This window comes from Myripristis murdjan, chromosome 15 (assembly GCF_902150065.1).
Source record: "Myripristis murdjan chromosome 15, fMyrMur1.1, whole genome shotgun sequence".
NCBI classification, from domain to species: Eukaryota; Metazoa; Chordata; class Actinopteri; order Holocentriformes; family Holocentridae; genus Myripristis; species Myripristis murdjan.
The window spans coordinates 12,276,159-12,291,471 of record NC_043994.1 but is presented as its reverse complement, the minus strand read 5'-3'; the positions used below and the strand labels follow the sequence as shown (position 1 = coordinate 12,291,471).

Below are 15,313 nucleotides of genomic sequence, written 5' to 3'. Positions count from 1 at the left end.
TGGAGCTGGAGAGCAGACAGCGAACAGTGTTTAGGGCCAATCCATCACAACACAATAGGAGATCAACATGTTGACTGTCAGTCCTTGCTCTTCACAAACCTCTCCTTCTCATCCGCTGCCACAGTTCGCGCTTCTCAGACCTGTAAGCCCCCGTAGTAATCATGATTTCAGCTCTCCTTCACAATTAATGTGATAGTTTTGAGGAGCCAAAGCTATAATTTCATCTCGGCATGAAAGGGGCCCTTTGGAGCGCGAGGCCCCTGTTGTTTTTGGTAGTCAAAAGAAGCAATTTGGGGTTTTTGACGAGGAGCCCCTCTGAATAATTCCATCATGTATTACAGGACCTATTAAATGCAAACTTTTCAATCTGGCAATCAATAAGGCAGGCAGCTTACCCTGGCCCCGTGCCAGACGCATTAGGGCTGCTAGCGATGGTTGCTAGGGAGCTGAGCCTGCTCGGGGGAAAGAATGTTTAATGTAATAGAATCACATAAATCAACTGAAGGAAAGTGCTTGTGTTGTTTTTTCCCCCGCGTCTTCTCTTCTCTTCTCTTCTCTTCTCTTCTCTTCTCTTCTCTTCTCTTCTCTTCTCTCTTCAAGTGAAACCATTTAATATGGGTGTGTGTTTTTCAAAATATGGTGTGGCCATTTTTTTCCTCCTCTGTCAACCACAAGAACATCTGGGATGGAATTAAGCCGAGGGTAGTTGAAATTTGTGTGTGTGTGTGTGTGTGTGTGCGCACAAGTGTATCAGTGTGTGTGTGCCAGTGCACTTGTTTTTGTATGCATCGCTGTGTGTCCTCAATCCTTGTGCTGCACACTTGAATAAATTGAGGTGAAAATTATATAAACGTTTCTTTTTTTCCTTTTTTGTCACAGGCCACTGCCCCACCCCGCTCAAATGAATGAGGCACTTTAGTGCTTTACTATAATTAAGAACAGGAGCCAACATGCACAGAGGGCTCTCTTTCTCTCTCCTTCTGTATTACTCTCTTTCTCTCTCTCTCTCCCTCTCTCCCTCTCTCTCTTCCTCTCTCTCCCTCTCTCTCTGCCCTCTGTACAGTTTCAATAGAACATTTCCTCTGGGTGTTAGTGCCCTTTTGTGAGAATATGATTCCCTTTGAAGAGTTAGCACACAGACATGCCTTGTGAATGTAAAAGCCCGATATCTCTTAAGGGCTGTGTGTGAATTTGCGTGTGCACGCTGGTGTGTGTGTGTGTGTGTGTGTGTGTGTGGGTCTGTGTGTGAGCGCAGCTTGCAGCTGATATCATGAGCAGAGGAAAGGCGAGTCAGTGCCTGTAAGTGATGCGATATTGATGACTGACGGCCACTGAGTCATTTGCAACACAGATGTTATGTTATGTAGCTCCATTACCAATGTGAAAAATGAATCAGATTTATTACTCCATTTTGAACCAAATAATCTCCGTGTTAGTGACATACTGTGTGATCACTTGCTGTTGTTTTTATTTCAATGTGGTGATTTATGATGAGCATCTTATGCATGATTAATGCTTTTTTTGGGTAACAGCACTGGCTAGCATGCAATTAGCAAATTGTTATAGCACATTTTTTTGACAGTCAGATAGTGTAATCATTCACAGATTTATCAAGCGATGAATCATGCAAATGAAATTAATTTGTTTCATTGTTTGTTTCATTTTCTCTTCATAGGAAACACAAGGTCGCCGTTAGTGAAAATGCAATTTCATTCCCCCCCCCACACACACATCATTTCCATTTGGTGTCACTGACAGATGCTGTTCCCTTTTTATTTGGTCAGGTTTCAATAACATGAAACCAATAGCCAGATCGGGCGCCTGCTGCTGCTTATATAGCCCCCTCTCAGTGTCATGTCCCCTCATTGAGAAGTGTGGATGCAGCAGGAGTGCGCCAGAGAGAGCGAAACAGAGAGGGGGGGGAGAGGGAGAGAGGGAGGCGGATGAATCAGAGATGTGTTATATATTATGAGAGGAGGCTAAATGGAAACAGGGCAACCTCTGAGATCAATACAGCGCACAGAAGCAGAAAGCCTGGAGGATGGATGGAGAATACCAAACGAGAATCTTCTCCTCTCTCAGGTCACCCTCTCTCTTTCTCCCGTCTCCGTTCTCTGATTCTGTCTTTTCTCTCCTTCCCTCCTCTCCCCTTAGTGCATTACTCTCTGCCTGTTTTCAAGGTTTTTTTGGACTTGTTTTGGTGTAACTGCTCCAGTAAAAAAAAAAAAAAAATCAAATATGAAAGTGACATTATTGGCTCTGGGTTACATGCACTGCCATTTCTCGCCAACCCCACAAAAGCAGCAGGGGGATCCAGTAAATTCCTTGGCCGGGCAGATAATGTGGAAATGTTGACAACAGCAAATTTGAGCTGAGTGAGTGATTTAAGAGGTAGAGCGGGTGACAGATAGCATGAGAGTAATGGTTTTCAGCTTTTCCCCGCGTGTGTGTGACACAGAGCTAGCTATGAGCACACTTGCCGGAACAGATCTTGTCAGAGCCTGTGGTCAGTCTGAGTGTTGTTTTTTGTTTGTTTTTTTGAGCTCGGGTGAATGTAACGAAACAGTTTACACGAATCACATTGATTACCTTTCCTTTCAGCCGGTGGAGATCTAGCTTTTAACTTTCAGCGGCCTTGATATTACAGCTCGATTTATTCTCCGCTCGGGTAACTGGTGCACAAGTACCACAATAAAAGGGAAGAGATCTCGGAAATACAGCAACCTTTTTCCTGGAGGGGGCCTCGCCTCTTAAGATTCAGCGCTATCAGTGATATTTATCCTAACATTGCAACAGCTATTCATCCAGCAGAGCAGCAGCTTGAACTGCAGCTAATGAGTTTCATAGTTGAATGCGGCATTTCTGAGACTTCTATTAGACTTGTAATTTATCAAACTTGTTATAGACAGACCTGCAACCGAACAGAGATGTTATTCTCCCGATGTAATTACACACGCAATGTTCTTTTCATATATTTTCTTCTGATGTAATACAGTGTCCAGCAAGAGCTTATGTCCTCATCATGTGAATTCTCACTCCTGTCTCTCCCCATGCAGACTCTTCCTTCCCCTTACTGGACCTGTTTCCTGTTAAGGAAAGACCTAGTTTACTTAAACATTTCCCCCCCACCAATGTCAGATCCATCCTGTGCAGTACATAAAATAAATGTATCTGCCCTGGAATTTTGTCGTGCTCATGAATCAAAGATTGTGCACGTGTATTTATGTTGGATTTTACTGTACTGGAATAGATGACGCATTTGATTTTTTTTTTTACCTAAAGATTGTGCCTGCACTGCAAAAGCCCGCTGAAGCTGCACCGTGCTACTCAGAATTTCATTTTTCATTGCATTTGTGGGTATAAGACAGAGATACTGCAGGATAGAGGGCTTCGCTGCTGTACTAGAGTTTTTACTTCTTTCTTTGATTGATAAGCATACAATACTGCAACTTCATGGTGTTGCTGAACGCTATACGGGAGCAAACGAGACTACCCCACTGTAACCTCTTATTTTGTGCGCTATGTCTACTTTTCTCTCCGTCCCAAATTAAAGAGGCGCTCGAGAAAGAGTCACATTTCTAGCTGCTTTGGTGAGGGTATGCATGTGTTTTTTTTTTGTCTTAAGACAGCCAGAAGATACAGTTCTCGTCGAGTTCAACTCTATTTCTTTTGTATTGCCTCTATTTTGTCCCTCGGGTCACGTTTCATAATACAGCACAATCACACCGAGCGCCATCAGCCACGCGGCGCCTCACACAACAGTCACTTAAGGTCAACTTTGGTCAAAACGATATCTGCAGTTCTTACAATATTTTTCTATGAATGAAGAAAGGAAGAGAAAAAAACAGAGACCCAGGGATGCCTTGACAGTGATGTGTAACTGCTCCAGGCCATACCACTATTTACACTGAGATTCAGCTCCTGGTATATATATTTTTTTTAAACATTCCTGTTTTTTATTTTTTAAAAAGCATTTTCAAGATGTATGTGTGGAGAGCGTCTCACAGTTGGCAGCCGCAGTGCTCGTGGCTGTACCTTCTAGTTTACTCTGGCAGCTACAAAACAAGAAAGGAGCAGCTTACAAGAAAAGATGTCGTTTGTGGTCATTTAGCAACAGCGGTAGCCACGGTTTCTGTCCGGAAAACTGAAAAAAAGAAACAAATCACTGTCCTGAAACACAAACAACTTTAAGAAGGAGATAAATAACTTTAAAACTGTAGCATCATAGCGTTGTGTGAGCTAGCCCTTTGCTAAGCCTTTTGCAAAGAGTTTTTTTAATATATGAGAGCATTTTCCTAACATGTAGAATATAATTTTTTGTTTATTATGTGGTAATTATTTGTTGTAAGTAATTTAAAGCTTCACAATCCAAGTAGCTACTGAGACACACCCGTAATTGTACTTTATGTTCTCTTTAGCGACCACGGTTATTGTTGAACTTCACTCTGACAGCAACAGCACCGGAGCGCTCAAAATCAATACAAATTTTACATTTTGACATAAAATCCCTCTTGTGCAGCTCATGCAGTACATGATAAGGGCCGTCCAGGCGTCAAGCAAAGCTAATTCCAGCAACGATCCGTGATGGATTTCATTCTTTGGTGTGAAAAGTCACTCGCACTTAATTTAGGATGGGAGTGAATGATATTTTCCAATCTTTTCCCTGATCTGAACCCAACCCAAAGGCATAAATTTGCTCAGCCTTTTGCACCCCAAAATGCCAGAAGACCCACATCGTTAATTAAATTACCGCAAGAAGAAAAAAAGAAATCTAAAGGGAAACCTGCAATAGTTTTTTTAGCGGAGTGATGTGATTGATGCCATTTGTAAGGGATTCCAAGCTTACGATTGATGCTCCGTTCAATATATGCCGATATATAATAGTGTGCTATATTTACTGTACGCTGCACCTGCTTTACTAAATAATGAGCGCTGCATTGAAGAGCGGTTGTAACGTCAGCTGTCCTGTGGAGCATTATGGCCCTGACACCATTGTAGTTATGAGGTCAGGAGCTTTACAACGCGTTCTCAAAATAATCTGCCGCACCACAGCTGTTTGATCAACACACTGTACTGCCGCCCCTAGAGGACCGAGAGAATGAGGGGGTGAGAGAGAGAGAGAGAGGGAGGGAGAGGCGAGAGAGAAAATAGAAGAGAGAGAGAAAAAGATCCTGAGAGAGGAGAGGGGAGGAAGAGAGAGAAACAAATTGCATAATGTTCTCTCAATGTCTTCCAGCTCTCCAGTGATAGAGCCGGGGCCCCAACCAATTAGAATGCTTACGTAAAGATAAGGACGTCCTTTATTTGGAAAGGTCGGGCTTTATGAACAAAAGGAATTTAAAGTGTACGTACACTCAATGTACATCTCACGCGCACACACACACACACACACACACACACACACTTTACGGCGCCTTTGTACAGTTATTAATGCCCTGCGGCTCTCTCTCCAAATTGAATCTAATCAAGTGAAATGCTGTGAGGGTCCTCAGGAGAAAGAGCAGGTCTGACGGTGACCGCTTACAATAAAATCCCTGACATTTGGAAACAAAGCCCCCTGTACCTCTGAGCTGTAATTGCGCACGACAACCGCCGCAATCGTTGATAAATGTGTGGCGTAAGTGTGTGACTGTGAGGCTGTGTGTACGTGTTCACACATGCACGTATGCAAAAGCATGTGTGTGTGTGTGCATACATCTGTGTGCTGTTTTTCTGTGTAGACTGTATGTGCATGACTGTGTGTGTGTGCGTGTGTGTGTGTGTGTGTGTGTGTTGTAAGTTGTGTCACGCTGCTTGAATGGTTTTAATCTTCCCCTTTTGAAGTGGTAGTCATTGGAGTATAGTGTGGAGCTAATTACGCTGATTGTGCTGAATACAGCTGCTGTAAATATGTTATAAATGGTTGACCTTCCTCCACTGTTTCTTCTGCACAAATTTGATTAATGCTAACTGGCGCTGCTAAAAAAGAAGTGTCTTCAAACAGATCTGTTGCATCGGCCGTGTTGCCCCGGTAGGAACAAGGGGTGAAAGGCCAGCATTAGCCACACCATTAGCCACATCAGGTGTAGTAGCCATTCTAACCAGACGCTGCCATACATGTTTGTTCTGAAAAGCAGACAGCCTCTGCTTCTTCAGCTATAGAGACATGTTTTTCAAGCTTTTAGAAAACTGTTACAAGAGCATATGAATGCACTGCACTGAATGTTGGTTATTGACTGCAGCTCTCAATAGCAGTAAACACAACATCTATAGTAGGACAGTTTCATTTTATTGTGCCAGTGCAGTATACTGGTGTTCTTTGTACAATTTGAAATGATTGTGGTGTATTTTAGTCGGGTTTATTGTGTTAAAGTGACCTTCAAGACTAAAAGTACTGGATGTTGTGATTTGATATATGGATTCCTTATGGGACATAATACTGTATTATATCAAAACTAAGCCCTCATAGTGTTTATGACGGTGTATCAGTTTATATTATGTCTCTTATCACATATCATGTTAAATTATATTACAGCGCATCACAAAATATCCTTACTTGTGTATTTCTTTTTGATTTCCATCTTTATATTAAAGTTGTTACAGACAGTAAAACAAGATTGGTGAACTGCAACGTGTCTTCAAAATTCATAGTGTGTGTTGTATCGTGTTTTTTTTTTTTTTCTGTCAAATGATTTGATAACTCATTGTCTAGAGGGGTATAAAATAGATCCACCGTTTTTGATGGATTATAGAGTGTACTGTAACAAGGTCAGCAGTCAGGGAGCAATCCCGCCTGGCCAGACTGTGAATGACCACACACACACACACATACACACACACTGCCTGTGGGGAGAAACTCTTTCACACTTATTTCTCTAAAGCAATGCATCCGATGGAAAAAATTCCTCCAAGGATTTCTCGCGGCTCACCTCGAACTCGCTCGTTAAACAGTGTCGGTCTAAACGGCGAGCGTCCCGACTTTTCCTTGACATTTTATCTCTCTTACCACCACAAGAGCGCTTTCCAGACCTGCAGCCCAACAGCATTATTTAGTTGTTGGTTGAGATGTAATATTATTATTATTACCAAGAGGGGAGCGTGTCAGCCTGACTCAGAAAGTATTAAAGCCTTCACTGGACTGAAAGTTGTTCTTGAATCATGTTTTACATTACATTTTAAGGCAGTTCGCTGACAGTAAGCAGTAGCACAAATTTAAATTCCAAAATCACCAACATTACAGTTAACCCGTGGAAGCAGGGTCAGAACCACAGCGCCCTGGCAGCGGAGGTACAAAAATATTCTCGTGGCTTGAGAATGATCATGTATGAGAGACAATTACTGGTTAAAAAAATAACAACTGAGGAGAAAAGGGAAAACAGGTTTTTATTTTTTCACTATACTGTATCTTTTGCCCACACACAAGTTATCATGAAGCCTGATGTTGGCAAAAGTATCTACCAAATTAGCCTGTCTACATCACTCTGTTTCCTGAAATATCGTACTGTGCAGTACATCAAAATATGTGCCTATCATAGAGCGTTTTCTATGTTTCTTTATTGGTTTTTATTGCTGCAGTCTGTTATAATAAGACAATTAAAATAGGCAATGTTCGCCATTGGATAGATGTGAAGTTCTCTTCTTTTCTCCTCTCCTCTCCTCTTCTCAAGCTCCACTTGCCTGTCCTATAAAACTAACAAAGCTACCCTACTTTACAAATCTTTTCAACTCTGTTTCAGAAACAAAATGCCTTTATTGGTTTCTCCAAGTATTTTTTCTTGAATTTCCTGTTGCGGTTTCGACTTGGAATATCATCTCTGTGGACCTGCTGACTGAGTGCCTGTATTTCCTCTGTCTGCAGGCCAGGAGGAGGACGGCCGGAGGGTTTTGGTGCTGAGCTACCCCCAGTACTGCCGGTACCGCTCGATTCTCGCCCGGCTCAGGGAGCAGCCGTCCTCCCTGCTCACGGACCACACGGTGCTGGCGCTGGGCGGTATCGCCGCGCTGGGCGGGAACACGAGGATCCTGTACTGCCGGGACACCTTCGAACACCCCGCCTTGCTGCAGAACGAGAGCATCTGTGACGAGTTTGGTGAGTGTGGCGGTTGGACTTGCAGTACCACCAGACCGACAGGCTCAAATGTTGATTTACACCTGCAAACCAGTGACAGCATCAGCTCATCTGAAATTCCAACAACCGAAATATTGGCAGGTTGCTGTCAGTCCAAAGTATTTGAAGTGTTACATGTTAGCTTTACAGACACAACCTCTGCTGTCCTTAAGTCTGAATGTAAGCGCATGCTTAAATCTCATTTGTGCTGTATGGTTCTCCATCTGAACGATTCAATTATGGACTTTCAATTACGGCGACCGTTTATTTTAGTCTCCTTTTAGTGGTAAATGGGCAGTTTTGGCGCTATTGGGCCAGACCATTTGGTTCCATCAAGTCAAATCCCAGAGAAGTACTTGAATCCATTTAAAATTGTAATTTGTTCAAGGGCTGCCTGTCATAATGCAAGCCATTAAATGGTAGAGAAAAGGAGTTGTCATTTAGTGGTCCCCAAGCCAAATACATCGGACACCCTAAAATGCAGCAGGGCTTTTCTGTTCACGGCCCATTGGTATGTCTTTTAATGGGCTTAGGATTTCCAGCTGCACCTTATGTTTTGTCATGAAAAGATAATGGTAATTGTAGTGTAATTACTTAGTCACCGATGATGAGTTCCTACTCCAACTCAAAGCGACTTTTCTTTTAATTTACAAAATCGTCATAGCTGCAATTGTTTCTTTTGACGTGGATGTTGAGGGAGGATCATCCGATTGCAGGTGGTGGTTTAGCCTCAGATGCCACTCGGTTGCTTTTGTTTTAACCATCGATAGTCCAAACGAATTAGCTGTGTAGGCAGAATAGGCTCTCGATCGATGATCTTTTAGTCTAGTTAATTAAGGCTGAAGTGGGGAATCAGTGCAGTACTTCAGAGTTGGCCAACATTTGCTGCTGAGACTTTGAAAGGCACAGAGTGAAGTGGATGGTACCTCAGTTAGTTTGCTCCAAAGGGGCCGCTGTGTTTAGCAGCACGAGTGACCACCATTCAAACACCTTCGCCAGTCACACCTATGAAAAGCATTCTGTGGTTCAAGTGAGGAATTTTGAAGTGCTGGAACATGTCCCTGTGCCGCTCACAATACTTTCCCTGTAGCTTGTGAATGCGCACATTTTTACTGAACCTGAGCTGGGGCAAAACAAAGGAATAATGTGATTCATCTCTCTTTATATTTCCTCTCCTCGGTAGTTCAGTGTAGCTCAGTGGGGGTTTTGCGCAGCACCAATTTGACATTCACAGTAATGGCTCCTCTGGTCAAAAGTCATTGTTTTTCTTTTCCTGTAAATTTGCCAGTAGGTAATTGCATTTTTAAGAGAGCAGCAGAGGTGAGACCAGAAGGGAAAACGGTTATAGGCGTAGGAAAATAAGTTATGAATAGTAACGCTAACATCCTGTGGCTGCTGTTGCTCATTCACTTGGCTCAATAATGTCATTCCTTTGTGAGCCACATTTAAGCTAAGGTTTATTTTCAGAGCCTAAGGGAGTTCTACTTTTTTTTTTTGGAGTAAGGCAACAGGATTTCTAATGTTATTCACATGAAGGTTTAACCAGGTTAGAAGCACAGTTTTTATTCCTGCATGAATTACTGCTAGGTGACTGATTTGTTTCAAAACAACAGAGCTAGGTAATTGCCATCACTCACTGAGCACATATATCCTTAAATACATACACAGCTGGCGAGTAAAATTCTCTTTCCATTGACTCCTCGTGTAAAAGAAACCATAAACCACATATTAAATCCACCTTTATTAGGATAAATACCAGCACTGTGAATGAGAAGAAAGGCATAATAAGCAGCTGTGAAATAAAAGAAGTTAGAAATTGACCTGGGGACCCATTTTAGGGCTTTTTTCTGTGCTTCCCTCAATGCTAATTCTGACCTTTGGATTCAGCCAAATCTGCTGTGCAGCTCTAATAGCCGTCCTCTTGTCTAGGCTAATTCATGAAAGTGTGTCAGGCAACCTCAGGGGGTAGAGGAGACGAGAAGGCCAGGGAAGAAGGGGAAAAAAATGTGCTATTGCAGAGTTATGGCAAGCCCGATGTTGCAATATTGTGTGAAATGTAGCCATCAGTTCAAAGCCTGGCGGAAGTAAGTGATCGAATCCTAGGTGTGTGTATACTGATGTACAGAAAAAGGCACAGATAATGTTTTGGATCCCAGCATATCAGACGCCTGCACAATCTAATGCAATCCTATACAACTGTTGTGCCATAAAGTTTACTTTTCTGATGCCTGTAAAGCTCAGGTTTTCTTTTTGTCACAGTAATAGAGGTGTTCATTCAATTTCATGTTTGGCATTGAGCTCATAGTTAGTGCTGCTGTTGCACTGAACTGCATTTTATTGAGAGGTGTTTCCAATATTCTGTCCCCCATACGTATATAAATAGGGAGGACAAAAAATCGGAAACACCTCTCAATATAATGTAGTCCAGGACAAGACCTCTGCAAACTACAACCTCAATAATAAACGCAGAATTAATTTTACACATCATCGACAATGTCAACAAAAACTGAACGTTATAAACTTTTTTAAAAGGTAGAATTTATGGCAGAGCTGTTGCATTGACCTGCATTGGATTGCATGTATGTACTATGTATATACACATGCATTCGTTCTCCTCTTTTATTTCTGGGTTTCAAAGTAGGGATCACATCCTGAAAAATGACTTTCAGATCCTCAGTATTTGCACAGACTTTACAACTTGATCTAAGGTCACTCCTAATGCGGCCGCCGCATCCGTAATGAGAATGACACTGTTGTTTGGCTTACCCAACTCAATCCATATTCATGTTTTTCGTTAACGTCAGTATCTACGCCCTTGTTGTTGAATTGGCGTGAACCAAACGGTGTCTGCGTCAGTCACCGTATCTCCGGTCCTGTGATCCATATTCATGTTCAGCAGCGGCTGTCATCCCTGCCTTTGCTTCGCTCATGGGGAATGACACTGTTATTGTTTGTTATTATCATGCAGTGTCTGCCAGTGTGTATTGATTACACCCACACAGTTTTTTTGTCCCCAATTGTTTTGAGTGTAATTCTTACCAGGAGGGATGTGAAACTACTGTGGCAAAATGGCAGCAGATGGGAGTCGCTGTCACCGTGATTTGCAAACGATTTTGGCCAAGACCTTGTTGATTCCAGTATCCCTGCCAGCGTTGCGTTTTGTGTGGGAAACTCAAGTCCATGTTCCTATTGCATATATTACAGATTTTTAAAAATGAGTTGTTATATAAGTTAGCTACAAACTTGAGGAGAGTTTATATACTCTGCTGTAATGTCACTGGCATTTCCTGCACTGTTCTCCTGAGAGAAAGACAAAAAAAAAACAGTTTGAGTGGGCAAAGGCCTTTGAATCGCTGAGTGGCAGATGACAAGGTTTTGTTATCACTTGCCACGATACTGTTGAATATTACTCACATTCATTTGGCAGGGATATGGGCGCTGCAAAAGCAATAACGTAAACATTTGTAAGCTAGATACAGAGGTACGCTATGTGATATATTTCAGCAAAGAAGTAGAGTTCAGAGCTCATTCCTTCCTGACAGCTATTCATTTTGGGCATGTGTCAGGGAAAATTTTATGACCAGAATTCCTCTCATTTTCTCCGATTCTGGGGTGACATTCGCAAACTGCTGACCTCCCGTCCCCATCCCCACCTCCCCTCCTCTAGCCTTCACACCCGCTGTGTGCCCATCGCTTGAATCAACAGTATTTTGAAAGTTAGCGAGGCGGTCATTTAGGTGAAGCAGCTCTCTCTTTCTCGCTCTCTCTCTTCTTGCTCTTTCTCATTTGTCCTATATTCCCCGGGTCTCATTCCTTGGCGCAGAAACTATATATTTCATGTTCAGCTCAGCGTGTTTGTTTGAAATATCTCTCGCTCAGCGCTGGTTTGATTTTTATTAAAAAGAAACATTTTCAGTGGAATCCTTTGGAATCTGTTTTTGTAATCCTCTCGGGCAGGAGGAGGGAAAAAAAAAAGATTTATTACTTCAGTATATTAACGTTGTCCAGATGCAGTGATCATGAACAGCATTTTGGCTGAATTTGTTTGTGCTGTCTATGTATATATACGAATGTGTCTCTGCATATTTCAGTGTGTTGTATATGTGTGCGTGCATGCATGCTTTGTGTGTATGTGAAGTTAAACGGGGATGATGTTGGGATGGCTGCCCCAGTAAGGCCAAGATAAGAGTGGAGTATAAACACAGTGATAGAGGAAAGATTTCTTTTGTCTTCTCGCTGAAGCTGATAGTGATATCTGACAGAGACAGACAGAAGAGAGAAAGTATGGAAAAGAGAAGGAAGCGGGTAACCTGTTCCTCTAAAGGTAGCTTATATCTTTGAAATGACCCACACTTCCTGACTTGAGCGGGTTAGATGACCAGATGAGCGCATGATGTCATTGTTTCCAAAACTTAAACCGCTTTCTCTCCCCCTGTCCAAACATAAAATCAGATTACGCGAAATATGCATAGGCCAATATTGTCCCAGGACAGGCCCGTCTGTTAATGTAATAGGCAAATTGCTTGCTAAGCTCACGTTTTCCCATCTCCTCTGCAGATTTGTGTTAACCATCGGCCCATGCATTTTTTATTGTCCATATGGCATGGTATAGCGAGGGCCATAGAGGAGGAATTTAGAGGGGAAAAGAGAACATGTTGTTGCCATCGAATCAGATTTCATAATCAGGACATGTACCAGTTGAGCTGTTACATAAAAAATTAACTGAACATGTGCTGGAAGGCTTCAGCATATATTTAGCCGTGTCCTTTGTAAAAATCATGTTTTTACAGGAAATGAAAGATACATATTTTTACACTGCGAACAGGAATATCCTTCTCTTTGAAGGAGATTCAGGCGGCATATTGCCTCTGACATCTTGCTTAACAATATGTGACGAGTTCTGACATAAACATGTAGCAGGATCTGTTTTATTCATTTCTCTCATGTACTTCCTATGTACAAATAGTAACAAATCTATGGCCTGGTGCTGCTGTATTTTTACTGAAAGTGTTTTCGTTCCTCAGTAACAATGGCATTATCAGCTGCATTAGCATGACTTCTAGGCTGAATAAGGCATGATCTACCTTATTATTCCTCTTATGTCATCAGCAACACTGCAGAACCACAGATAGTGCATGGCTGCTTATCTATTTTTAGCAAACAGCACAGTGAGATAAATACGCATCTGGCCATAGGCAAGACGCTATTCAGTGGTCTGGACCTGTTATTTACAGTACAAAGTTTTTCTCAGAGGATTAGTGCTGATCTAGGATAATTGACTAGGAAAAGGTAAAGGAGCACTGTAAAGTTTGCTCTAGTTAGATTAACAGCAGCACCGGGTGATGTGGACAAAATCAAATATCACAATGTCTTGGACCAAATACCTTTATTTTGAAACTGTTATGATATTGTAGGGATGGCTATTGGTGCTTCCATAAGATGTTTACATACAAGAGATTTTTGATAAACGGTCATTAGCAACATGGATTTGATAGTCAAGCGGGTAGAGACAAATAGTAAAAAGGCTGAAACAGTCTGATGAATTTAGAAAATGACATCCCTTTCCTGTAATGTAGCCTTTAAAACCAGGTAAAAGACAGCACAATATTACCAAAATCCCACACAATATCCAGTCTCATATCACAGTGTCAATGTAACATTGATATATCATCCAACCCCAATTAAATTGATGAGAAAATTACCCAGGCTTACTAAAAAGTCTGAATTACTTAAGTCAGTAAGTGTTGAAAGCTCAATAGGATTGCTAAAAAAGCAACTTAATATCTTGAGTAAGAGTAAAAATTGTCTGTGCAAAGATAAAATGTTGAACTGTAATTTTCACTGTCATTGTAAATAAGTTGATGAGTCATTATCAGCTCAAGGCTCTGAGGTGGTTATGAATGCAGTGTAAAAGTACAGTTTGATATGTATTCAGAAGGGTTGTGTAATTCTAAACTCTTGACTGTTGCCACCTCAGCTGACCGGGCCGCCTTGACCCGCTTATTCATTACAGCATAGATCATTACCCCATTACCACACTTGACAAATCCAGGGCCGTGGTAGCAGCACAGTTTACATGTAACAGGATTACGTTCATCTGATTACAACTGCGAGGGACTTTATTTATGTTTTCACTCCTTCTGAATCCCAGATGTCTTTGGATATTGCTGAAAGTCCCTAATAAAGGTTACACAGAGGCATGCTGGAACCTGGTGTTAATACCTCTGACTCATCAGTGTAACTGTAGATGTTGTTTACCAATCTCAAAGTCTGTCTGTGCCAACAAAATGAAGGGAGAAAGAGAGAGGGAGAGAGAGAGAGAGAGAGAGAGAGAGGGAGAGAGAGAATGCAGCCCTCTGGTCAGGTCTAGCATCTTGCATCTTATGTCTGCAGGTAGAGGCTTGTTGTGGCTTCTTGTCTCTGAAAGGGCTTATGTGTAACTTCAGTAACAAAACAAAAACCACATTGCTACACCGCTGAGTGATGCAGAGCAACAGGAAAAGGGAGGATTGTGTGTGTGTGTGATGACTGTCCCTAATGTTTCCAAGGTTTTTTCCAAAATGATAACAGCTACCATTTGAAAAAAAAAAAAAAAAACTGAACACCTACTCTCACTAAATCATTCCTTGCACCAAAAAATACTCATGAAAGTTTTATGCTACCTTTTAGACATTTGTTTACAGAAGAGCAATGTTTTGAATATGCAGCTGCTACAAAGTTAATGGAACTCTGAAATATGAAGATCAGGAGACAGTCTGTGTTGTTGCTGTTTTTTTTTTTTTTTTTAGCCTTTTGGAATGAAACCCTTCTGAGATCCTTAAAAATACATGGGCCCATAAACAAGACAAAGACAGGAGGAGGAAAGTATCCACTGGCCTATTTTTTTTTTTTTTAAGGCAATGATTATTACTTATAATAACCATGGTTTAATGCTGCGTAGCTTTTCGGAATAACAAAGTCCCTATGATTGGGCTCATTGGCCGACTCAATCCCATCAAGTGTAACTAGAGCGTGATCTATTAGAATACATATGTTTTATTGATGTATGGGCTTCGTGTTTATCCTGGCATTCATTTATTTATAGGTCGATGCTGTGATTTTTTTTCTCCCCGAGTAATGAATAGGATAAGCCTTAAAGATTATCCACTGCTCCCTTTCAACTCTCTCTCTCCCTCTCTCTCTCTCTCTCTCTCCCTCCCTCTCTCTCTCTCCCTCTCGCGCTCTCTC

General features: G+C 41.7%; 1 protein-coding gene across 1 annotated transcript in view; it reads left to right on the top strand.

Moving 5' to 3' along the window:
* Positions 1-15,313, top strand: part of LOC115372549 (AT-rich interactive domain-containing protein 5B-like) — a 66,297-nt gene that overhangs the window by 18,643 nt on the left and 32,341 nt on the right. The window contains exon 4 of the mRNA XM_030070543.1: positions 7,838-8,068. Within this exon, the coding sequence (XP_029926403.1) occupies positions 7,838-8,068 (231 nt within the window). The remainder of the gene's footprint in view (positions 1-7,837; positions 8,069-15,313) is intronic.